Source organism: Staurois parvus, unplaced genomic scaffold (assembly GCF_062004578.1).
Source record: "Staurois parvus isolate SC_StPar_1 unplaced genomic scaffold, SC_StPar_1.0 ptg000511l, whole genome shotgun sequence".
NCBI classification, from domain to species: Eukaryota; Metazoa; Chordata; class Amphibia; order Anura; family Ranidae; genus Staurois; species Staurois parvus.
Window position 1 is genome coordinate 1,551,924 of NW_028318307.1, and position 27,708 is coordinate 1,579,631.

Genomic DNA, 27,708 nt, shown 5'->3' on the forward strand with positions numbered 1-27,708 from the left:
ATTGCTGAAAGCTGAAAATTGGCCTGCACTAGAAGGGGGTGAGTGTCCGGACTTGAAGTGGTTAAGTAGGTAATCAAACAGGGATTTCTGGTCTTGTTAGTAGGGGAGTGCCCCTTTTATCACTTGTTAAGTGTCCCGGGGATCACTTATTTACAATCCCGTGTGAGGGAAAACCAGTAGGGGAGTAGGGAGGTGGGCAAGTGGACCCTGGCATGGCTCACTTAAAACAGCCATAGTGTAAGCATACCTTTACACTCTCCTACCCTGGTCCACATAGATATCGCTGAGGAAGCCACACAGCTACTCATCAAAAACCTCCCCAGCTAGTTCTGCACATGTGCTCTGAAATCTCTTTAGCCTCTGTGCTTAGTAAAAAAATGTTCTTCAGCCAGAAAAGTGAAAGCAGCCATCTAAAATGAGTAGGCTGCAATATATGGCCTGCAAGATTTTGACCAGTATTTGATCAACCTCATAGGCGACATCTTACTGGATTGTGGATGGGATAAGACGGGCTTGGGGGCTGGGACTACAATATAAGTGTTAACTTAAAAAAATTTATGAGGATGGAAGACCTCAGCTATGAGGATTGATAACATATATTACAGTTTTTTCACTCTGTAGAAGAAGCGGGTATGTGACCACAATGTACAAATATAAGAAAGGTGACTTCAGTAACTGTAATAAATGGTTGATTTGAATGTCTCTGAAAAGGGCACGCAGCCTTGACTTGAGGTTAGAAGAAAGGAGGTATAACCTAAGATTGTGAAAAGGGTTCTTTATTGTTGAAGCAGTTAAAATGTGGAACTCCCTTCCTCAGGGAGTGGTACTGAGAGTATCCACAATTCTGAAAAACTTTTAGATGTCTTCCTCAGGAAGCAGAATATACAGGGCTATGGGAATTTTTAGAGAATAAAAAAATCACACACATAGGTTGAACTGGATGGGCCGGTGTCTTATAAACTGCATTTTTAAGCCTCTTTTAGACACTTGTGAGTTTAGGTCTGGAAGCAGATTTTTGTGGCTGATGGCAGGCGGTTCTGGATAGTTGTGGCCATGTATAAAGCAATGACAAGCTGACAGGAGCTCTCTGTCAATTTGTTTCCACACATTCAACAATTAATGTAGGGTAGGGTTGGGTGACGGTCCTAAACACAGAAAAGCCTGCCTGTGACTCCAGCCGCAAGGACTTGCTGCTGGACCTAAAATCACTAGAGTAAATTAGCCCTTACAGTACACTTTAAAATCTAGGGCCAGCAAATGATTTTCAGTTTTTGATTTTTATTGTGGTCTGTGGCAATTTTTGGGAGATTGCTCTTACAGGAAGGCAAACACTGCAATAATAACCTGACAGAGGTTAAAACCCTTTCCAATTTTACAAAAAAATGTTTTGTTGCAGACAGGAAATGAGGGGAATCTCCCAAAAGGGATACAGACTGCAATAAAAAAAACAAAACAAAAAAAACGATAAAAGGTTTATCCCTTCCCCACTCTGTCCAATAATAATAATAAAAAAAGTTCAGCTTTATGAGAAATTTCCATCTTTTTTTTTAAACAATAAGTGCACCCTTACTGTAAAAGGCAAAAATGTGCATTTACTATTTTTTGGGATTTGAGCCTTGCAACTACGATCAGTGGTACTGAGGTAAGGACCTTCTGTTACAGAGATGGAGGAAGTATGAATGGACTACAAATGTGGTGAACTACAGTCCCCTCTTGCCTTGGTGGAAGATGGGACTTGTAGTTTTTTTCTTTCACAGATCTCTGTGAATGAATGACCTGCCTCTGAAGGGGAAGCCACACACAACTCCTGTCAAATCTGAATTCAGCACAGCTCACAGGGATTCTGTAAAGCTGGGGAGGGGGAAAGGGCTGTGGGCTCTTACCGTGGCTATGGGTGTAACATGAAACATGGTCAGAAATGTGGAGTTAGCTTTTAACTACTTGAGGACCTTCAGCATGAAAGATAAACCTTAGAAACAAAATTCTTAGGGTGTATCGCCAACATCCTGATCCTCTTCCCATTGCCACTATTACTGACAATTCCTGGCTGTCAGATTGACAGCTGGGACTTGCTATGTTTCAGAAAATACATAGTGAGTAGAAATATTGGGGTCTAACAATGAAAGTTCTTGTAAACATACATACTGTCATTTTTAAGAGTTTTTTTTTTATTGAATTTGCACTTTCTTTTCTTTAGGAAATGCAAGTTGAAGTTTGTGCCTGTGATGTAAGCATCCATCTGGTGAACTAACCGCCTACCTTCCTGTTTCAAGAAAAGCATCTTATGGTCAAACCAGTTTGAACCAGCAACTGTCATGGTGGATGACAAGTCTCTATTTTGGACTAGTCACATGATGTTAACACTCATTTAACTCTAAGCTTGCTGTTAAGCATATAAGGATCTGATTGGACTAAAACTATACGATCACGCCCAGACTTTATATGACACGTCTGGACTTTATGACTAATATATATATATATACACCTTATTCCACCTCACACGTTGTGAACTTCTGTATACTATATTATCTCCACTGCAGTGCAATAAATCCACCTTTCACCCTCTCATTTGATAGGTCTCATTTGGGGACCCCGTAACTTGACACAACAATAGCATGGTCAAAATGTAGCTGCTCCTATTTAACATAACATTTGTAACTAGTCTGCATGTGTCGTTAAGTAAATAAAATGAAACAAATGTTAAGATTTAATATGTAGATCAAAGGGATGGATGACCTGGAGATAGACATCATTTAAAACAACCTAAAATGTTTTCCTATTTAACCCTTAAATTTACCCTTAGTGTGTCCTGTTTCTTTTTATTTTCTATTGTTTTGCTGCACCATTTTTTTTTGGCTAAATGTGGTTAAAGTAGTCAAATGTACCAATGGGCTTACACAGTTTATTTACCTCAGCTTTTGTACCCGTTTACCTCTTATAGACTAGAGCAATTTTTACATACAAAGATTTCTTTTGACAATACTGTCTTGCAAGAAATATTTTATTTTCTATGCAAACTATAAACAAAAAAACATAAAAAAAAAAAGAAAAAAATGCATTTTGACCTGTATTAGTTTTAAAATAAGATGTGTTCCTGTAGATGAAAAGTGCAGATTTAAGTATATATGTACAGTTTATAACGATAAAAAAAATTACATTTCTTATATTAAAAATATGGGAAAGTTATCTACAAAAGAAATGAGTGCTTTGTTTTCAATTTTGCTTTTTTCTTTTACATGACACTGAAAAAAAAACCATAACAAAACAAATGAAAAGTTTAAATATTAATGGTAAAAACAGAAAAAAAACCACAGAAAAATATTACACAGGGGAGGAAGAAGTTAATTATGGCTAATTATGCTTAAGTATGAGTTAAAAAATGGTTAAACATGGGAACAGTTTACACTTTTTTTGTAAGGTTGCTTGGACTGATGTCATATGCAGATCAAAGGTCATACAATTGATCTATATAAAAATGAATTAGAGTAAGAACATTAGGACATATATATATAAATTGTTGTTACTGCCTACAAGAAGTAGCATGGACAGTTCCCATACACATCATGACATTGATTTAAAATGTGTGCGGCTTCACAGATTTCATGTGTGTATGAAAGCTTAAAATGGAAATGTGATGGGGAGGGTAGATCTACTATGACTGCCAGAGGCTGAGGTATTGGAATAGCACATGGCACATTTATTGGAACATATATGTATATACACTTTCTACATAGTCATGTGTTGCAGGAGCATGTAGTTGAAGTGTGAAGACCCAGCACTTTCTCATATCTGTCACCGTTTTGCAATTACTACTTATGCCAGATTGGCTCTTTTCCAATATCAGGAAATCCAAAGATACATATTGAAGCCAGCCATAGATGGATTGAAATTTGGATGGTTCAGCAGAGACTGGTTGAATTTTGATCCATCTATGGGCAGGCTGGTTGCACAAAAGTTGAACTCTCAAATGACTTCTTTACAACCAGTCTGCCTGAAGATTTGTCACTCGATCAGTGCCGCCAGTTATAGCCGGAAGTGCCGAGGAGTCTATTCTGATGGCGGGGAAGCCATTGTTAGAATACAATTGTTGCACAGAAGGATTCCCCCCCTCTACCTTGAATGTGTGGATAGGAGAACTGATTCATTTTCTTTCATTCAACCTGCTGGTGAACGAAAGAAAATTAATCATGTATGGTCTAACTTTGACAGAATCTCTCCCATAAAGAGGATTTTAAGCTGTAATTCTGTATTTTGATAGCTGCTCTGCTGGCTCCAGAGACCTGAACCAAATAGAGTTCAAAGCACATTTGCAAGGTACAGTTCTCCTGGGTCTCTCCCTCCTCATCGACTGAGACAGTGGCGGAAGCCATTGGTACCCATTACTAGTGATCATAGCCAGTGAGCCAATGAGGAGAGAGCGGGGGCAGGGCAAAGCCGCGCGCCACGTGTGAACAGACACACAGAACAGTGGGTCGGGTGCCCCCATTGCAAGCTGCTTGCTATAGAGGCACTAGGCAGGAGGGAGTGGCTATCATTTCCAAATGTTCCATAGAGCACAAGAAATCTTTATTTATTGAGTTCACAGTGCACTTTAAGCCAAGATGGGCGATTGTGATGTGTAATTTGCAAAGGGAACCTGGCTTAGTGATGCACATGTGAAAATGGGAAAGGTTAGCCAAGTAAAGGTAAATATGGCATGGTGGTATAATGTGCCCTGTGGAAAAAAAGACTCTTTTCTATATAGTGAGCCGATTAATAAACAAAAAGTCTATACTTATAAGGCTGAGCATGAAAAGGGCAGTTCTGCGAATACAGAGCTGGGGAGGAAGGGAGCAGTGCAAGCAGACTTGCTAAAGTTGCCTTCTCAAGGGACAGCAATAGCAATGAATTAGTGTTTCTTCTGAGGGCCTGTTAGCTGCCTTCAACCACAAACATTAAACTGTTGTCTAATCGGGCACTAATCTTATGTCCATGGACTGATTAAACCAAATGGATGCCTGCTAAGGAAATATGACAAATACTGTTCTAAGCACAAACAAATGTATCCCAGCAGCCACCAAGATGACCCTTACAGACATGGCAGCAACAATCTTTGCAGAAAAGTGCACTCAGCTCATTTATGATACTAAACTACTTGGATGAAGTTGAAGGTTAAAAAGAAAAGGAATAAAAACAATACTGCCCCATAGGATGAATTCTGTAAACTAGTCATCAGTAAACAAAACTATGATTTACCTGGAATACCCAGAGAACACCTCTTGAAACCACTCAATGGCAATCACTGTCATCAGACAGTGATTATACTACAAAACTGTGCTGCTTGGACAAAAACATCTGTCTCCCCTTATGTCACTGTCAGGAGCCAGAGAGACTGCTATCCAGGCACTAAAGTAATGCATCGAAAAAGACAAGAAAATGTGAAAAACGACAAAAGCTGTATGACCAGATTCATTTTGATCCCAATGGCACCGTATACCCCCAGTCATACGGGGCTAATAAGTCATATGTAAGGTTTTATATGTCTGCAGGATGCATATCATAGCAGCCAAGAAATGGTCAGTACACATTGCTCACCTCCTGTCTGTAAGAAGCTGGAATTTGGAGGCAGCTCAGTTCACCTGGTGTAATGAGAAACTGCACCTAAGAATTAATTTACAAAATGCAGGTCCAGGGACATCTTCTGCTCAGACATCACCTACCAGTTTCACGAAGTTACTGAGAAATGGTAAAAAGGGGAACACTAGAGAATGTATGGTAAATGCAATCAAGGAGTGGTGTTCTCCGGAAGAAATTCAGACAAGCTGCTTGCATTCACCTAGTTTAAAGTAGCTATTGCTATATAATTAAATCTTGTAACATTGGTTTTATAGCCCGCATGTTAAATATATCACTGTTTACTCACTCACCAATTAAAAAATCTAAATAACCATTGAAAGACAGGCGAGCGTTTTCTGAACATTCACTATAAATTAGAGGAATGATTTGCTTTTGCTTTCCAGCCTAGCCAAGATCCCACCCCCAGTCTCCGGACTTTACAAGTCGAGCTCCCTGTCTGCTAGTCTGTATTTTTATTGTACTCCAAATGACAGACATGGCAGTGTCACCAATAGGAAGAAGCTAGAGGAAGTCAAGAACTGAGCACAAGAGTCAAGTGCATGTATGGCTTTCATGTTTTAGATAGAACAGTACACCCCATCAGGTTTTTTTTCTGCCGCGTCCCCTGGGTAGATTTACCGCCTCTATCCTGGAGACAATCTCTAAAAACAGTAAGGCCTCCTGCACATTGGGCATAAAAACTGTTCATCATAAAGACGTTTCGCGTTTTTTTTCTTTCAGCTTGTAGAAGCAACTCTATGTTATCCTATGTGTCCATGCACATTTGGTTGTTTACAGGCATATATGAAAAAGAAGCGTTTACAGGAAGAAAAGAAATAAATATTTAATCAGAAGCACGTTTTTGAGAGGGGTTTTTGGGCAGAAAAAAAAACACTTGACATGCATAAACGTGGTATTTAGGCACGCTTAGTGTTTTCAAGTGTAAACTGATTATAGTGAAAAATGAGCCGAGGGAAAGGTTTTCAGGAAAACACTTATAGACATAAAATGTGTGTGCAATAGGAGCCATTATTTTTCTGACAAGAGGTTCTGACATTTTTTCAGGCACCTAGTGTGCATGGACCCCAAGTGACAGGAAATGTAACCTTTTCCAGTTGTCACCATACCACAATATGAGGGTGTATTTTCCATTGGGGACACCTGTTGCAGTGACAACTCTTTCCCTCACATTACAGATATTTCCGTTTTCAAATTCAAGGCAGGAAATGAACAGAAATCATCTCAATGAGACAGAGAGAGAGCAAAATAAAAATCAGCTGACAGAGGTTTTAACCCTTGCTTATTCTTCTAAAAATAGCTAAAAAGCTTTGGCTATGTGTACAGACTGGGAGGTGTTCAAACACACCTGAAATGTTGGGTTACATCATGTCAGAGCTGTAACACCCTCCTTATACACTGATGTTCTGACTACTTTACACTTAAAAAGTGAAGTCATTTTGGTGGTTGTTGAAAACGTTACACATCCGTGTTCATTGCACTGCCTGCTAAGTAAAAGACGTTCTAAAGGTATATTGCAACTACAGAGATGGTCATGATAATATGTGTTTCTCTATTCACTTTAAAGTGTAGCTGGTAGTGTCCAGCTAAGGACATTCAAATATACATATTTTTAACAAACAGTGCTATAAAACAAGCGATTAATTCTCAACGCTCACAGCAGAAGAACTATAGTCATTTTCTAAGCCAGCTCAGCTCTCCCCTCCTAGATATCATTTGTCAGACTTCCTGTCTTTTAATTTCTATTGTAAAAACAAAGCAGGTAGTCTGGGAGCGGGAGTAGGGTGATCTCAGCTGCTGAGAGAAAATACCTCTTTTGCTTTGTAGTTTGAGGATGAATTGCTCCACAGCGCCTGCAGCTACAGAGTGTTTGTTTTAAATTTCAATTACTGCTTGTTAATATAGAAATACTTAATTGTCCAAAGCCTGGTCACATATTCACTTTAAAGATCTGCCTAAGAAAATGCAGCATTTGAAGAAAAAAAGCCGTTATACCAGAAAATGTGTTGCTTTACATGTGTAGAGTACAGTTTTACACTCCCAAGTATTGTGCACATGCTGCCATTCCCCTTACAAGGTCTTAGTCATCTGACTAGGTAAAAGGATTATATACTTAAAAATAAAGCAGTAAGGCACCAGAGTTCATAGATGAAAATTTGAATCTGAATTCCATGTCATCAGCAGAAAAGTTTCTTAGTAGAACTTCAAAGACTGCATTATTATTCTACTTTTTTCAGCACAAGTTTGGGAGAGGCTGGAGAAACAGCAGAGTTGCATGGTAAGTTATCTCGTTTCTTCTCCTTTCCGGAATCTGGCCTATACCAACCACTGTTTAAATCCTGCTGTAAAGATACAGGTACACAGTGTGAGGGAAGATGGCACAGGATTTTCATAAACTATTTCAGAACAGTAACAGGATTCCTGCTCCATGTAGGGTTTGAAGTCACGTTCTTTGGGTCTAATGGCAGATGAGTGCAGGTCGTGTGCTCAAGCTCTGAAGAGACAGGAGCACCCTCTGCTACAGCTCCCCCCTGGTTGCAGAAACACAAGATATTTGCAAAGAAGATTACAAATAATGTCGGAGACCAGGAAGAGGGGGATACTGGGATTTGGTCCCCTTGTTGGTTACCGATTCCTGACTAGTTGGTGTTTTGGCTTTCTGTGATTCCAAGCTACTAAGTCCAGAATCTTTACCCTCTGTCCAGGCTCCCCCACTCAGCCCGGCTCCAGGTTCAGATACTCCTGTTGTCCCATGAGCTGGCTCTTTCCAGTCATTGAAGTTAAGATCAGTCAGCTGCCCTGGGAGCACCACAGTGTGACGTCGCCAAGCACTTTTCCTCCTGCGTGTTTCTGGAGATCCAGGTTTCCTCATTGCTGTTACACACAGGTCATCCACTGCTGCCCTTGTCCGCTGTGGTGTACGAGAATGAGATGATGCTGGTTCATCTGAGGTTTCATATTTACCCTTACCCAATTTCTTGCGAGCTAGTGTGTCCCCAGGAATAAGCCTTTGAGAGGTGAATGAGTCCTGAGAGTGAGGTCGTTCTGTTTCTCTTTCTCCACCCACCTCTGTGTCAGTTTCCATGTGACTGAATTCACTGCGCTCATCATCAGCTTCATCTCCACCACGAACACTGGAGGCTGGTTCTGAGCAAAGTGTAGAGAGTGTGGAATACCCAGAAACAATGGATCTAGTGTCAGCGGGGATCCTCTCTCCTACAGGAGCTGTCCATCTACTTACAGGCTCTTTGTTCTCAGCTGCAGTATCCCTTTCGCTGGTCAGTTTTTGCTCTTGGGGCTCAGGGCATTCTGGACCTTCAAATTCCCTGGACTCACATTGCTTTTCTCGAACATCAGCCCCTTTCTCTGTTTGTCCCACCCGTATTGCCTCCTGCTCAGAGTCATCCTCCTCTGTGCTGCTCCCAAAGCGCTTCTCGTCTCTCCACTTCCTGCGCTTGCGGTTGACAGCGGAAATAAAGGGCAAGGATAGTAAATCACGAGCATACAGCTCCTTTCGAGAAGCCTAAAGCAAAACAAGAAAGATTATACCTTCATTACCATTCCCTCTATAAATTGCCTTATCAGTTAAACTTTTATTATGAACAGTCTGCAGCCATACAAAAATGACAATGGGGCTCATGATAAAAAAAAAAATAATATTAATTTCATTGCACCCAAATTAGTCTATATTTAATGTGCTCTATTAACAGGGAAAGGAAAAGTGAATGACTGGCTTCAAGCTAATCAAACTCAATGTTAGACTTTATATAACACTTTTGGAAACACCAGCAAAGTCTACCCGTTCATGTGCAGCTAATCAGGGAACAGTGTGTCTTATTTTAGTGTTGCTGAGCACACATTCTCCTTGTGCAATACCCAAACCACTACAACTGAAAAGAGCAGAAAATATAATTTTTGTACTCACCTTAAAATTCTTTTCTCTTAGTTCATTGAGGGACACAGATATATTCACTAGATGTGTGGGTTTATATCACCATCAGCAGGAGGAGCACACTAGGTGTGAAAAAAAAAACCCCTAAGGATCGGGCACCACCTAGTTGCTAAACCTCACCTCACAAGTAGTACAAGGAGCAACAAAACTCCCAACATAGGCAACAAACCCAACTAAAAAGGAGACAGCAGCTGCGTCCCTCAATGAATTCAGGGAAAACTGGGTGACAGTGTTGACTAAAGCTCAAGACAGACGCAATTCAATACAGGAGGGTTCAGAGGGTCCTGCTCATGGGAGTTTACAATTTAAATGGAGAGGCAAGTAAAACAAAAGGCATAAACTGTGAGGGACGATGTGATGATCAAAGTGGAAGTACAGTACAGGTAGGCTTCCCTAATGACAGAGACAGGAGATAGACTGATTGAGTTGAGAACTGATGTTGTAGTTAGTATTTCAAGTTTTAGTCATTGGGAAAGTGGAAGCCAATGGAAGGACCAAAAAAGAGGGCTGGTGGACACTGAGAAGTTTGTTAGATGGATGAGTCTGGCAGCAACCTTTATGATAGTCTGAAGGCCAACAAGGTGAGAGTTGCATTAGCTGAGGCAATACATTACAAAGGAAAAAATTAGAATTAGAAACTTTGTTGTGTCATTAGTTAGGAAAGGGTAAAATGAGGAAATGAAGGTGGGAAGTGATTGGATGGGGGCTACAAGGAGAGGACAGAGTCCATGATTACACTTAGCACCCTTGCCAGGGAGGATTGACTGATTGCAGTACTGTTAATCTTGAAGGAGAAATTGGTGGAGGGGACATGGCAGAGGGAATATTATGAACTCACCTCAGTCAATCAGAGGAAGCTTTGTATTAAATAATTTAAAACACAAGGTTTCCCCATATATATACTGACTTCTATTTTTTTAATACATCTATTCAATTTTATATGTAAATGAATGTATGAACTCAAAAAACACTGCTATGTTCCACTTACTGTATAGTGTCAATGCACCATTCCAGCTATGATATGCATTGACAGTGTTTTATGCCTAACAAAGTTAAAAATGAAATCCAGGCAGAGCAAAGCATTCTCTGAATGGTGTCCATGAAATGTGGCCAACCTCCTGTGTTCAATATGTAGCTGCTCATCATGAGACCTAGAATCAAATGGAGATCACTAGTGATGTCTACACCAGCAATTTTCAGCTTCCAGGGGTATCGGCCAGGTATGGTAAATGCAGTTATATTGGTCCAAGTTGAATCAATGTAACTATGAATAAAATATTCATGCCTGAAATTCATCTTTAATTTGAATTTGCCACATATTAATTTATAATTAATAAGGTATACATGACTCTTTTGCAAATCTGACAGAGCTTCAACACATTCATTCACTCCATTATGGAGGTGGTTTTATTCACCTCCACTTTCCTCTTCAATGATATGATGGTATTTGCTTTGAATTTAACACAATAGTGGCAGACAGCAAAAGTGTTGCAAACTACATGATATTGTTGCAGGTGTCAGTAGTAACAATGAAAATATTGCACGGGTTTTATGAATGGTGCAAGGCTTCTAACTACATTCACATCTCCAGAAATGTGTTGCATACGTCTTATTAAATTGGCCCCATTGTATCATCCCAAGCTGTCTATCACACATAACACACACTGATAGAAGCACCTTGGCGAGGGTTTTTCCTGAAAAACTATAACACACAGAACGTGTTGAGTGATCATAAAAAACTCTTGTGCAGAATAATCATTTTATATCACGTTTCCAGTCTGTATTGTCTTGCGACACCTCTAGGCCCATGTTAAACATCTAACATACATTGTCTATATACTCACCTTTGCTTTGGCAGAATCGCTGTTGGCTGAGTCTAAACAAAATCAGAAAAGACAATGAGAGGGCATCAAGGTCACATGTAACAACAAGCATTCGGCTGGCCAGAGATGGATAGAATGTCAAACAAAAATTCTTAGGAAAAGTTGTATGAAAATTCTCAGAACATTCGCTAGTCATTTGAAAGTTTTAGTTTGCTTTTACAATAATTGATTTTGGAATGAATGTACGATACTAAATGAAAACCACATAGACTGTTAGAAATTCATTTGTTACAGAAAAAGTTTCTATCCTGCCCGTCTGAATTTTCTTGTCACTGTGGTTGAAAACGAACGTCGATTTGACCCACTAATGATTAGAAAAATTAACAAACTTTCTTGGAGCATTCTATTCCTAAGAATTGTCCTTCAAAATTCTACCCATCTATGTTCAGCTTTAGATTAGATTTCTGTGACATATCCATGCTGCTACATCTTCCATAATGTCGTCCTATTATTCACAGCACAAATGAGAAAACCAATATTTAATACTGATGTTCAACACATAGTACACCACAGACATATGGTGCCTCCTTAAAATATGGGTACTAGACTGTATAATCTGTGTTTGAGTATTGTTTTGAATCATATCTACATCTAGACATTCAAGTGTACCTAAAATCCTCAGTCTTGTAATCATAGAAGGTCTAGGGAATCTTGTTTTCGTTATCAGCTTCAGTACAATAAGCATAACTATGGCAGTGATGAACTCTCCTATACTGCAAAGGGAAATGCTGATAGCACCCATTCAGCCTTATCTAATAGGACAGAAGAAAGAGCAATGGTTATTTGCAAAGTGCAGTAAAACCACAGAAACAAATGCCAGTTTACTGTCAGTTTGGAACAAACAGTATTCGCAAGTGGAGGCTATGTGCTACTGTACTTTGTTTTTTCCCATAGAGCAAAATGCCTGTGCTGTTGAAATTCAGTCCTTGAGAGCTCCTCTGTGCTACGATTTAAGGACAAACACACTCTGTTCACCTAGTATACAATACCTTTGATGACTTAGCTGTACAATTGTGCTACTTATTACCGTTGCGCTACCAACCAAAATGTCTATATTTAATACCCGTACTTTATAGCTCCCCTCTAGACTACACAGAGACCTATGTAACATACAACACCTTGGTTCATACATGGACACAAGCACATGGACTACACGAAAGAGACAAATGCAGGCTCCTCCAGCAAACCAAAAAATGGGAATGAGTCGAATGGCAGATTGATGGAGACATCACTGACAGTATACATGTGGGACAGGTAAAAGAGAGGCATTGAGGTATATAGAGATTTAGAAAAAGAAATGTACAGTAAATAGAGAACATGAACAGACAGCTTATTGAGACATCAGCATATATTATAATATACAGTGCATTCATAAAGTATTCGGACCCCCTTCACTTTTCTCTATTTTGGTATGTTGCAGCCTAATACTACAGTTGTTTAAATGCAATATTTTTTCTCAATGTTCACTCAGTACCCCATAATGACAAAGTGAAGACAGAATTTTAGAAATGTCTGTGAATTTCTTAAAAAGAAAAAAACTGAAATATCACATGTACGTAAATATTCAGACCCTTTACTTAGTACTTTGTTGAAGCACCTTTGGCAGCAATTACAGCCTCGAGTATTTTTGGGTATGATAGGACAAGCTTTGCACACCTGGATTGGGGGATTTTCTGCCATTCTTCTTTGCAAATCCTCTCAAGTTCGGCCAGGTTGGATGGGGACCATCGGTGGGCAGCCATTTTCAGGTCTCTCCAGAGAGGTTTAATAGGGTTCAAGTCAGGGTTCTGGCTGGGCCACACTAGGACATTAACAGAGTTGTCGATAAGCCCCTCTGGTGTTGTCTTGGCTGTGTGCTTAAGATCGTTGTCCTGTTGGAAGGTGAACCTTCAGTCCAGTCAGTTCCTGAGTACTGTGGAACAGATTTTCATTAAGGATATCTCTGTACATTTCTCCATTCAGCTTTTCCTCAACCCTGGCCAGTCTTCCAGTTCCTGCTGCTGAAAAACACCCCCCACAGCATGATGCTGCCACCACCACACTTCACTGTTGGGATGGTATTGAGCAGGCGATAAGTGGTGTCTGGTTTCCTCCAGATATAACATTTAGAAATGAGGCCAAACAGTTCCATCTTGGTTTCATTAGACCTGAGTTCCTCACAGTCTAAGAGTCCTTCAGGTGTTGTTTTGCAGATTTCAAGCAGGCTTCCATGTGAAGAGACGCTTCTGTCTAGCCACTCTGCCATAAAGCCCAGATCAATGGAGGGCTGCAGTGATGGTTGTCCTTCTGGAACATCTCCACACAGTATCTCTGGAGCTCAGTGACCATCCGGTTATTGGTCACCTCTCTTACTAAAGCCCTTCTCCCTTGTTTTCTCAGTTTGGCCAAGCGACCTGCTCTTGGAAGAGTCCTGGTTGTGCCAAATTTCTTCCATTTGAGAATTATGGAGGCCATTGTGCTCTTGGGAACTTTCAGTGCAGCAGAATTTTTTTTGTAGCCTTCCCCAGATCTGTGCCTTGGAATTATTTTCTCTCTGTGCAGGCAGTTCCTTTTGTCCTCATGGCTTTTAAACTGACACAGTATGCACTGTCAGCTGTGAGGCCTTTTATAAAGAGGTGTGTGCCTTTCTAAATCATGTTCAATCAACTTAATTTACCACAGGTGGACTCCAATCAAGATGTAGAAACATCTCAGCAATGATCAAGAGAAATGGGAGGCACCTGAGCTAAAATTTCAAGTGTTGTAAAGGGTCTGAATACTTTGTCCAATATGATATTTCAGTTTTACCCATTTTCATAAATCTGCAAACATTTCTAAATTTCACTTTGTCGTTAAGGGGTACTGAGTGTGGTTTAATGGGAACAAAATTAATTTGACCTGTAGGCTAGAACATCACAAAATTAAAAAAAATGAAGGGGGTCTGAAACTTTCTGAATGTAATTGAAATGGGCTGATGTATGAAAAGTGTGCTATCAGGAAAATCTATTGCCTGTAGCAACCAATCAGAATCTTAGTTTCATGCTCTGACTTAAATATGCAGAAATGACTGTTGCAAGCCAATAAGTACCGTAATTATGGGCTATGAGCCTTTATTCGAACATACTTTTCATACATCTGCCTCAGAACTATGTACAAAATGATTTTACCAATAGAAATCAATCAGAATTTGCACTAATCTGATGAACAGGAAATTGGAACTAGCCCAGCCCATAGTTACTTCTCTACCTACTGAGATACAGTATGGAATTTGGGGATATTTATAAATATGCACAAAAAGCAACGTACTGATCAACGTTTACGTCTTACTACATTTTATAGATTAAATGTTTTATAGATTAAACTTAAATTGTAAAATTAACATTTTGGGTTGATACAAACTGATGTAATCACTCACTGCCATCTTATGTGTATCAAAAGCAAACTCTCACCACTGAAGTTTCCATTACTTCCTCTCTGCAATGTCATAATGAAGGGAGAGGGGTGCATTTTTGTCCTCCATACTGTAAAATAACTGACATATTACTGACTTGATACATGAAGAAAGCAGTCAAATTAGACTTCTAAAAGGACACAGTGGGGGGCAACTGAAAATTCAGGTGCAGAACGCTGACTGCGGGAGTCTGTAAGACCAGAACTGGCAACCCGTCGATCGTGATCTACTGCGGGCAGGTGACCTGTATATCACAAACAGGTCCCCGCCTTGCCAAGTGCTTTCCCCAGAGCTGCAGAGAGGCCAATCCTAGGCTGCAGAGGCAGCCCCTCTCCCGCAATCGCAAGTGTGCAAGGGGTAGGGGCTGCCTCCAAAACAGCTCGGGTGGGTTCGGACTCTTGACTGAACACACCTGAGCTCTTACTCTGTGTGTCATTGGGCCCTAAGATTTCCTTCCTGTTAACCACTTACCTGCAAGGTTGCAGATAGCGAAGCGCCCCGAGTGATGTACACCACACTCTTGTTGTCCCCCCCACCACACCAGGTTTTTCTTTTCACCCTGCACCACAACCTCCTGTACTTTGCCCTGCTAACCCCTGTCCTCTGCCTTACTGATCCATATATGCTCTTCATACTGCTGACCTCTGTACAATTTTCTTCATCCTATTGATCTCTGTGCACTGCCCTACATACTACGGACCTATGTGCCCTTCCCTACATACTATGGACTTCTGTGCCCTGCCATACATACTACTGACCTCTGTGCCCTGCCCTACATACTATGGACCTCTGTGCCCTGCCCTACATACTATGGACCTCTGTGCCCTGCCCTACATACTATGGACCTCTGTGCCCTGGGGGATTGCAAGTTAATTTCTTAAAAAAAAAGAAAAAAACGTGCAGCGCCCTAGTGATCTTTGATCTCTTCTATGTTGTCCATGTAGTTCTCCCACTCTAAAGTTGCCTTCCCTTGCTCTAAGATATCAATGGTTCCAGTGGATTTAAGCCTGCAGACTGCACCCAAAGCTAAATTGATATATATATCTGTTTTAGTTAGTGGTTACATTTATTGTCTTAAAAATATCCACTTTAAAGCACAAGTCTTGTTATTTACACCATTTACAGTTTTACCAATAAATATCTAGGACAGAGGCAGGCCAGATGGTTCAGTTCAGTGCAGACTATGTGACAATTACTAAGACACATAAAAGGATTGGGTAGAGCAATGGTAATGGAAAATGTTTGTGTAAAAGCACACCTGAGCTTCTGACAGTGTGATCCGGGCTTTCTCCTTGCTTTTGGGTTGTGCATTTCCAGACCCAGTTGGGGAAGTTTATAAATGTTGCATTTGCTGCATTTAATATACAATAAAATTTGCTTTTACTTAAAAATATACAAAAAATATGCAACAACTGGGTTAGAAACAAGACCAGATTTTACTATTAGGTACATTATTAGGATGCACTTACTATCCATTGAAGGACACTGAACCCGCCTTCAGGACTGGACAACACAGGCTGATGGCACGTGTGTCGTTCAATGGACTTCAAGAATAGGATTTTACAGTAAGTACAAAAATCCTTGTGTAAAATCCTTCACAGCATAGCAATAAAGCAGGGAATGTTGCATTTGGCAGATGATCTATTCTGCCATTGGCCATATAGAGGCAAATGGGGCTGCTCTGCAACTACATCCAATAGATGTGGTTAAGAAGGATTCCGGTGAGAAATCCCTCTTCAAACACGTGTACCTCCTGATCGCCTGCTAACCGGGGGCCAGCTGCTGTTGACAAAATGATCCAGCACACATCGCGAGTCATCAGCTATGCCGATGAGAAAGGGGCCTTAGAATACCTTGTAACTGCGATCAATATATAATGTTAGCAGATAAACAGAAAATATAAAAGAAATAAAATATAATACAACATACAACAAATTATAACAAACTTTATCAGGAATATTTATACGTTATGCTTTGTGAGAGCAAAAATACTGGGATCATATTTGTATTTAGAACAACTGGGGAGTCAATAGTTGAAAAGGATATGGGTGTTCTGGTAGATCATAGACTTAATAATAGCAATTATTGCTAAGCTACAGTTTCTAAAATCCTTTCTTGTATTAAGAGAGGTATAGATTCCAGAGACAAAGACATAATTTTGCCCCTGTACAAATCATTAGTAAGACCTCATCTGGAATATGCAGATCAATTTTGGACACCAATTCACAAAAAGGATATCGGGGAACTGGAGAAAGTGCAGAGAAAGGCAACCAAACTTAGAAGAGACATGGAGGAGCTCAGAGGAAAGGAAAGATTAGAGGAACTGATTTTATTCTCTCTTGAGAAGAGGCGATTAAAGGGGGGATAAGATCAACACGCAGTGAACCTGGGGTAGAATTATTCGCTTTCAGGTCATTACAGAGGACAAGTGCGCACTCTTTATGACTGGTGGAAGAGAGATTTAACCTCCAAATATGGAAAGCCTTCCTTACAGTAAGAGCTGTAAATATGTGGAATAGACTCCTTCAAGAACTAGTTCTGGCCAGCTCAGTAGACTGTTTAAAAAAAAAAAAGAGCTGCATGCACTCCTAAATGCACAAAATACAACTGGATATTAACATTTATAGGTAACACCAATAGGGATAGTAGATCCCGGCAATATCTGATCTCCTGGGGGATCAGGAAGGATTTTTCTCCCCGCTAGAGCAAATTGGATCATGGTTTATTTTGTCTTTCTCTGGGTTAATTGTGGGTATAGGATTGTGTATAAAGAGGTTTTCTATTTGTTTTTTTCAATTAGTTAACCTTGATGAACTTTTTCAAACTAACTATGTAACTATTATTTGAAAGTTACAAAGAATACAAGAAAATATGTTAAAAGGAAATCATGGCCACAAAAAGTAAAACAAACAAGTTGCGACCAATAGGACAAACCCCAAGCCCTTCTTCAAATATAATATTTGTAAAAAGGTCCTGTCTGAACATGTAGGCTCTTTACAAGATAACTCAGAGTTGGTGACTGGGGACAACACAAGGAAAATCTATTAAATACCTTTTTCAGCTCTGTATATACAAAGGAAAATGAGGAAGTTCAAGTTTTATATAGCCACGGTTTCTAATTTTTAGATACTCTTTAACCGCTGGCTAAGACAAATAGATCGTAGAAAAGCCAATGTAGTGTCTATATTAAAAAGGTATCAAAGTCTTTCCCAAGTATCTACATACCATTTAACTAGCTGGGAAGATACTTTAGAGTTTGCTTTAAAAAAAAAAAAAAAACACATAGAAGGGTTTTTGCCAAAAAATAATATAAGCTATAGCCAGCATGGATTCATGAAAGAGACATTGTAAAAACAAAATTTGCTTTTTTATTATGAGGAAGTAAGCAAAATCTTAGACAATGGAAGGGATGTGGACGTAGAATACTTGGACAGGCTTAGAAAACTCAGTTTGTAAATGGATAGATGTGACATAAATGTACAGATTTGAGTAGATAAGATGTGACCTGTAGCAATATGTAATCGTAAATGTAGTTTCATTCCTTGTCATAAAAGAAATATTCAGTCATAGGTACTCAGAGACAGATGGTCACCCATTAGCATCTGAAAAGAGACAGTTTCCTCAGGCTGGAAGTGACACGTATGTGCTAATAAGATTTGTCACCTTCTGGGAAACCTGGAAGGAAACGGCTGGAGACAGGTTGGTTTCATGACACAGCGGGAGACCAGAGCTTTGATTTATATCAGCAGATCAAAGGAGTATGTTTCATCTCTCATAAAAGCTAAAATATTAGTTGCAGAGAGATGAAAATACTTCCGTCTGATTGGGCACTCTCTGGGCTACATCGGCATGTAAAAACAGTATTTGTGGCCTATGTAGAATGCCAGAAAAATGCAGGAAATGGTTGTGGCGCTGGATCGCGATAGCTGAACAGTGATCGGACTGATGCGCTGCTGTTGGAAATTCAATCCCCAACTTGGTGATTCAAACCGGTCTTGGTCCAATTGACTTTGGGCATTCCAGTACACAGAGTGTCCTGTGGGTGGGCACAGGAACACCCCCCAGAGTCAATTGCCAAGAACTAATGTCCCGCCTATGTCCATATTCCCATAAATTGAGGACCCTGGATATGGACGTGGTGATTCGTATGGAGCTGTTTCGATCGACTAACGGATTATGGACTTTTTCTGACTTGCTCCAGTCACAGGATAAATCTTGGTAAAAGTTTTATTTCTGTTTTTTATTCCCTTTTATTTTATAGTGAATAGTCATTTGTGTGTCTTCTAGTATTTTCTGTAACTTTTTATACTTTGTACATATTTTATGCACTGCCCACTTTCGGGATATTAAATCTTAAAATTAATAAGTGACTTCTGTGTACTTAAGTGGGCTCATATTCCCGGAGAGATTAGATTGTATTTTAGTGTCTTTATATGCTCGGTCAAGCTCATTGCCAATCCGTATGCAATTACACTGCGTGTGGGCAGATTGCATGCAGATTTTAAGGGTGACAGGTCTGCCAGATGGGGTGTGTGTGTGTGTCTGTGTGTGTGTCTGTGTGTGTCTGTGTCTGTGTGTGTCTGTGTGTGTGTGTGCGTGTGTGTGTTGTCCCAGCAGGCCAGTAAAGCTGTTGGGTGGTGGCAAGCTACCGTTTGTGGTGTGTCTGGTGTGGGGATGTGTGGACAGTGGAAGAACGATTAACACTGGGGTTCTGGCTTGTAGGATAGCTGGAGGGATCCTAAAAGGGTGTGTGATTGCTAAGCTGCTTCTCAACTCTAATTAGTGCACCAGATTGTATATAAGGTTTGTATCTGCCAGTGTGTGGTCGACCAGCTGGATTGGAGTGGAGTTTCCCTCCAGTGGTGGCCAAGAGGTAGTGCAGGCTGTGAAAGTATATTACTGCCGGTCTTATATACGAAGATATATTCAAAGTTAAGTCCCCCTTATTCCCTCTTACCCCAAGTCACGGCCGCACGTGCGCGCCTCGGTTAGCTAGTCGCTGTGGGCGTGGCGTGTGGGTGAACTCGTGACAATAGAAAACTGGCTAAAAGACCGTATTCAGAGAGTAGTGGTTATTGAATTATACTCTGAGAGGTCTAAAGTTGTTAGTGGTGTACCCCAAGTATTAATCATACATTCCTGGAGGAATACAACTGGGTGAGTCAATGGTCAAGAAGGATTTGTGTGTTCTGGTAGATAACAGACTTGGTAACATGCAATGACAAGCTGCAGTTTCTAAATCAAGCAAAAGTCTATCTTGTATTAAAACAGGTATAGACTTCAGAAGAAGAGAGATTATTTCCCCTGCAAAAAGCATTAGTTAGACCTCATCTGAAATATGCAGTTTTGGGCACCAGATCACAAAAAGGATATTGGGGAACTGGAGAAAGTGCAGAGAAGGACAAACAAACTGATAAGAGGCATGGAGGAGCTCAGCTCTGAGGAAAGATTAGGGGAACTGAACCTATTCGCCTTTAAGAGGAGGAGATTAATAGGGTTATGATCATCATGTACGGTATATAAAAAATACATAAGTGGTCCACATAGTGAACTGGTGCAGAGTTACAGGTCACTACAAAGGACAAGGGGGAATCTTTACACTTGGAGGAGTAGAGATTTAACCTCCACATAAGGAAAGGCTTCCTCACAGTAAAATGTCAATAGGCTCCTTCAGGAACTAGTTCTGGCTAGATCATTAGATTTCTTTAAAAAAAGAGCCAGATGCATACCTAAATGCACAAATGTAAAAAGATTGCTAATCCAGGGAATATCCGATTGCCTTCGGGAGTTAGGAATTTCTGAAAACCCCCCCATTCCAGGAAGTTTTTTTTTCCTCTCTCTGAATCTGGGTATAGGTTTCTGTATATGGATCTTTTCTATTTATTTGTTCTTTTGGTTGAACTAGATGGGCTTATGTCTTTTTTCAACCTGCCTAAGTAACTATGTTTATTGAAAATTTCAAGTACATTTGAGCACACAATTTTCAAATACAAGCACATTAAAACACAACATTTTCAAATACAAGCACAAAAGTGCTGAAAAATCATGAATAAGTGGGTAGTTGTATAGCCCAAGTTGGAAATAGAACCACTGGGGAATTTGGGAGGTTCCTATTTGGTTTTTAACTGAAGATCTTTCAAGGAATATACCGGTTTGGAGTAATGCTCCAGCTAGGAGTCTCATCTGATTAGGCCAAGAGTGATGGAAATTGGGACTTGGGTCTGGTAGCAAGGTTGGGTTGTCACGTATGGGTGTCATTGGGCCTGTGTCAAAAAGGCAAATGTTCTACAGATAATGGTAGCCAATCAGTGGGTGTCCTGGGATATCCTGTAGGAGGTTTTCGTAAGAAAGCAAAGCTGAAGGTCCTGCTTAATATTTTGTAAGAGTGGTAGGAAATTGAGCAAGTACAAGTTAGTGAAATATGCTGGTAATTATCTCTAGATATGTGATTGAGGTGGTTTTCCGCATAAATGTGAAGTCTACTGGAATTGTGTGACTGTAAGGAAGGATAAGGTTCAGGACATAAGATTTGAAGTAATTTATTTCTGGGTTAGATAAGGTCTCAAAAGATTCAAAAGCTTCAATCAAGTTAGGTAAGGTGGTCAGTGGTGCAGTTAAGAAAAAAAAAAAAATCAGACCATTGGCAAGTGCTGCAATTTTGTACAACGTACCTTTTACTAGTAAGCCCTACATGTAAGAGTCACTTCTAAACTTGCACAAGAAAAGCTCCAATGTCAAGACTGAAATAATAGGAAAGAAATAGAAGAGGTGAGAGTAAGAAAAGCTACAGGGGAGACTTGCCTGGGAAGAAAGAAAGAGGGAAAAAGGAGATGAAGGGCTGGAGGATTCTCTCACGCAAGGTCGAGCAAGAGCATTGCACCAGCCCGTTGCTAAACAAGGTCAAATTGAAAGAAAGGTCCTGTCCAAGTCACCTGGGTATTAAAGGTCATCCAAGGATCTCAAACTTTGAGAAAGTTGGCGTGGGTGTCCTGTAGAATGGAGGTGAGCTTCTTGTGCACCATCGTGCTCATGAGCTGCTGACGCATTTCATCAAAATTGAGAAACAGTTATTTCCATGCTTTAGCCAGGGTTTGCTGGGCAGCTAGGAACACAAACCCCACCAGTTTCCTCTGGTTCCTAGTCAATGAGGAGATCAGTTCCTGCAATGGTGCCTCCCAGAGGCTGCGGGTTAAAGTGATATTAAGGACTTATTTGTTATATACCTGCATACAAAACCACCAAATATGAAATAAAGTGCCGCAATCCCTACAGCTGCACACTGGGGATTCTGATGTGTATATTTAGACACTATATAAGATAAATAGTGCAGCGCTTGATGTTATATGACTGTAACAGTATTGAAGATGGTGCAATATCCCTTACTTAAATGTCAACAGATGTGGACCACATGCATTATATGTGACCAAACACACTATATGTGATCCTCCCAAGAGTTGGAAACAGGGGGGAAGAAATGACGTGAGCTTCACACAATTTCACTTCACAATACAAAACGCACAATATAAATGCACAGTACAGTCCAGTCATCAAAGAAACACAGATGAGTGTATCTTGATGAGATCTTTATGATGCATGTAGTCCGGCGATATGCAGAAGAAATGAATAAATTGCGCACTCACCGGAAGCACAATTTAAATTGTGCGTTTGTGTCTCATACACCAAAGATCACTCCGACTGTGGATGAAGGGAAGCTCCGAACAGGTGGTTCTATGATGAAAGGTAACCCATCTGGGGATTCCTTCTGGCAGACAGGTTCCAAAACAGGATCAGCTGAATATATCTCTGGGCCTTGGGGTAATCACCTGGTAGTCCTGAGGAATTAAATGCAGCTGGTATAGAAGAGTGGCCGCCGGACCCCCTTGATCCGGCGGCTTAGCGTCACGGCTAGCAAGGGCTCCTCCTTGACGCGCGTTTCGTATCACACGTACATCATCAGAAGGAATAAGAGCCATAGCTGCCGGACGCCACAAAAGCCATATATATAGTGTATTGTGTGCCTGTAATAAAGTTAATTGGGTGCCATTTTGCCGAAGTCCCGCATACTGCGCATGTGCGGGCGTCCGGGCGCCATTTTATAGTGGCCTAAATGATGTGTGTATCCACCGCATACCCAACTGCGGTGGAACATATTGCACACAAATGAATAAACTGGTGGGGAGGGGCTCGCCCCTCTCTCCCACATGTCGCGGTCCCAGGCTTCCCCAGGTACCCCCAAGAGAAGATAGAAGAAGTGCCGATCGATGCGGATCGGCGCCATATTCCCGGGGGCTGGCTGTGTAAATGCGCATGCGCGAATGAGCACGACAGACCGACGCCATTTTACCGTGGGTCGGTACAGCAGTGCGCATGCACGAACGGAACCGCCATATTCCCGTGGTCTCACAGAATGAATACACACTCGCTATATCTGCACAAATGCAGGGACAGTGAATGAACAATTAAGGATATACTTAAAAGTTATACAATGTCCTATTCACCTAGGGGAGGCTCTGATATATAGATTAGATACATCATACTTAATAATAAGTGTCACATGTGGTATCTTATGTGCCCATTAATAACATATATTTAACTCTTGAACACTCTATGGTGATCAAAAATCACTGTGGTAAGACTAAAAATTATATACAATGCTTAAAAACATTATGCATAAACAATATTATTGTATACAAACATGTATAAAATTATACGCATGTTAGCCATTGGGGATCATATAAACCAAAACATGGGGGCTATAATGAATGTACATAACCATGCAGTATATGTCCTCATTAAACCCACTTCAATACAGTAAAATACATAAGATTGAAGCAAAAATACCCCAAATCTATAAAAGTTACAATGACCAATATCAGAAAAAATATGAATAAAATTTCTAATTTCTAAGTGGGCCATATTAGAAAACCTTATGAGTCATAATCAACACATAAATGGATTGTTATAGTAACTAAGGTAGTTTTAATCCATATTCATGTAATGTAGTGATACTCCTGATAATCCACAATATAAATGTGAATAATCAGAACTATACAGAAGGCCATATGAACAATTAAAGACATAGATGTTAACTGTTATCTATATAGCAATTTATGTCTACCTCTACATTATGGCCAAGAGGGGATAAAGTTCTCATCTCATATATCCACCTCGTTTCCATTTGAGAGACTTGTCTGAGCTTATTTGTACCTCGCCAGTGACTATGAACTACATCGATCCCTGAAAATTTCAAACAAGTAGGGTCCCGGTTATGGTGGTAGCGGAAATGTCTAGACAGGGGATGTTCTTTCCGGCCCTTTTTGATACAATTAACGTGCTCTCTAAACCTGTCTCTGAGCCTTCTGGTGGTTCGACCAATATATTGCCGTTTACATGGGCACTCTAAGAGGTATACCGCATAGCGGCTATGGCAGGTGATCAATGTAGAGATGTCATATGTTTTCTGAGTTACAGTGGAAGTGAAAAATTCTATTTTCTTTTTGCGTATACCATCTAACTTACATATAACGCACTTGTTGCATGGGTAAAAGCCCGTCATATTACCAAAAAACGTAGTTCTAGGGGGAGGGTCTACCACATTTGGTGAGATTTTATCTCGTAAGGTAGGGGCCTTTCTGAAGACTATTTCAGGCCTATCAGGTAATGCTCTAGCTAGGATTGGGTCAGCCTTAAGAATGTCCCAGTTTTTCTTAATAATCTTACTGACTTGTTTGTATTGAATAGAAAAGGATGTAATAAAGGGACAAAATTTACCATTCTTACGTGAGGTAGAGGTGGTTAACATCGTATCTCTATTCATATTTGCCACTCGGGCCATCTCATCATCTAATACTGTAGCATTATACCCTTTCTCAATAAACCTTTCCTTTAGGACAGCGGCCTTCTGATGATAAGTGTCAATGTCTGTACATATTCTCCTTATCCTCATGAACTGGCCTTTAGGAATATTGGCCAGCCACGAGGGGTGGTGGCAGCTGTCCATCGGGATGTAACTATTCCTGTCTGTGTTCTTGAAGAAGGCTTCTGATGTTATAGAGCCTCCATTGTTAATCAGTGTTACATCTAAAAAATCGATCTTAATAGTGCTATAGTTAAAGGTAAGTTGAATATTAAGATTGTTATTATTTAAAGACCCGAAGAAATTGATAAGTGCCTGTTCATCCCCCTGCCAGAGGAGGAAGATATCATCAATATACCTCTTATAGAATAAAAGTTCTGGCCAATCACGAGAGTATATTATATCTTCCTCCCACCTGGCCATAAACAAATTGGCCAGGCTGGGAGCAAACTTTGCTCCCATTGCTACGCCTCTTTTTTGCAGGTAGAATCTGTTATTAAACCAAAAATAATTGGTATGCATGGCAAAATCCAATAATTCCACGATATATGACTTCAATTTCTTGGAGATATTAGTAATGGTATTAAGATAGTACTCAACTGCTGATCTACCATCTTCATGATTAATGTTACTGTACAAAGAGGCTACGTCAGCAGTTACCAAGAAGGTCATACGTTTAGGATTCCATGTAAGATTCTTAGTTTCGTTTAAAACCTGCTTAGTGTCTTTCAGATAAGAGGGGGTAGGACTTCGGCAAAATGGCACCCAATTAACTTTATTACAGGCACACAATACACTATATATATGGCTTTTGTGGCGTCCGGCAGCTATGGCTCTTATTCCTTCTGATGATGTACGTGTGATACGAAACGCGCGTCAAGGAGGAGCCCTTGCTAGCCGTGACGCTAAGCCGCCGGATCAAGGGGGTCCGGCGGCCACTCTTCTATACCAGCTGCATTTAATTCCTCAGGACTACCAGGTGATTACCCCAAGGCCCAGAGATATATTCAGCTGATCCTGTTTTGGAACCTGTCTGCCAGAAGGAATCCCCAGATGGGTTACCTTTCATCATAGAACCACCTGTTCGGAGCTTCCCTTCATCCACAGTCGGAGTGATCTTTGGTGTATGAGACACAAACGCACAATTTAAATTGTGCTTCCGGTGAGTGCGCAATTTATTCATTTCTTCTGCATATCGCTGGACTACATGCATCATAAAGATCTCATCAAGATACACTCATCTGTGTTTCTTTGATGACTGGACTGTACTGTGCATTTATATTGTGCGTTTTGTATTGTGAAGTGAAATTGTGTGAAGCTCACGTCATTTCTTCCCCCCTGTTTCCAACTCTTGGGAGGATCACATATAGTGTGTTTGGTCACATATAATGCATGTGGTCCACATCTGTTGACATTTAAGTAAGGGATATTGCACCATCTTCAATACTGGTACAGTCATATAACATCAAGCGCTGCACTATTTATCTTATATTGTTTGTTTGAAGGTTGATGGTTTTCCTTTTTAGTGTATCAGCTGCTGTGTCGGTTAGCGCTCACTGAATCCCTCATTACCATATTTAGACACTAGTATCTCTACTTTGGATGCCCAGTCACCTTGGATCCCGTTGGAAACCTTTGCGGGTGACGCTCTGAATGAGGAGTGTCAAGAGAAGCATGGACCCGTTGGTTCTCAGATTAATGCTCTGGACTCACTGTACCAGACCCTTTATAATTACATATAGTTATAGGTGTGTGTGTGTTATATTTATTCTTTCCCCTGTAAAAAAGGACTCTTTTCTGGTCGCTTGATCCTGGGTCACTGCCCTGTTGGTCATTTAGATGAAGGGTAGGTTCTCTCTGCAAGTGACTGCAAGCAGAACAGGTTGGCAATGTGAGAGTAGGGGCTTGTTTACTGGTCGTGCCTTTCTAATTTTCCCCATGATAGTGCTGAAAGTATCTGTCTAAAGTGATTGCAAAGCTTTTTTTTTTTTTCTAATAAAATAACAAACATGTTATACTTACCTTCTCTGTGAAATGGTTTTGAACAGAGCAGCCCCGATCCTCCTCTTCTTGGGTCCCCTGCCGGCACTCTGGGCTACACCCCCTGCCCAGAAAAGCCACTTGTGAATACCCACTCCCGAACCCTGCTCTGTGTGTCCATAAGACACACAGAGCAGTCGCCCCCTCATCGCTGGCTCTGATTGACAGCAGTGGGAGTCAATGAGTCCTGCTGCTATATTTGAGCCAATAAAGAAAAACACAGCTCTCGTGCTCATTGCTGGATCGAGACTGGGCTCAGGTATGTACAGTATTTCAGGGGGATGCTGCAGGGGAAGCTGTATGCACAAGGTTTTTTTTACCTTACTGCATACAATTATTTTTGTATTATCTTTTTCTAAACATCCTGACCACTTTAGAATTTTTACAATTTTCGGAATGATATAATGTCCTACATTTTTTTTATTTTATTTTATTTTTTCATCTATTTTATTGCTGGTGTGTTGTTTAAATTTATTTTTGTCAGTTTATGTGAGATTTTGAACAGATTTTCGATTGCATCATTTCCTGTCGATGGTCTCTCAGCATTCACTTCCTGTAGGCTATCTCCCAGAAGCCTTCACCTCCTTGTTGCATCACAGAAGAAGGTACCATCAGCTACAGTGGCAAGAAAAAGTATGTAAACCCCTTGGGATTACGTGGAGTTTTGCATGAATTGGGCATAAAATGTGCTCTGAACGTCATCTAAGTCACAACAATAGAAGAACACAGTCTGCTGAACATAATACTACACAAACATTAGATGTTGCCATGGTTTAATTGCACATAACATGTAAACATTCACAGTGCAGGGAGGAAAAAGTATGTGAGGCCCTAGCTTAATGACTTCTCCCAGAGCTAATTGGAGCCAGGAGTGAGCCAACCTTGACTCCAATCAGTGTGATGATATTGGATGTGTTGCTGACAGCTGTCCTGC

General features: G+C 40.5%; 1 protein-coding gene across 1 annotated transcript in view; it reads right to left on the reverse strand.

The window, feature by feature from the left end:
• Window positions 1-2,983: 2,983 nt before the first annotated feature.
• The window catches only part of ARHGAP23 (Rho GTPase activating protein 23), a 308,148-nt gene continuing 283,423 nt past the window's right edge, over window positions 2,984-27,708 (reverse strand). Inside the window, exons 23-24 of the mRNA XM_089690030.1 lie at window positions 11,410-11,441; window positions 2,984-9,136 (exon numbers count right to left, since the gene is read on the reverse strand). Coding sequence (XP_089546156.1) covers window positions 8,180-9,136; window positions 11,410-11,441 — 989 coding nt within the window. The 3' untranslated portion in view covers window positions 2,984-8,179. The remainder of the gene's footprint in view (window positions 9,137-11,409; window positions 11,442-27,708) is intronic.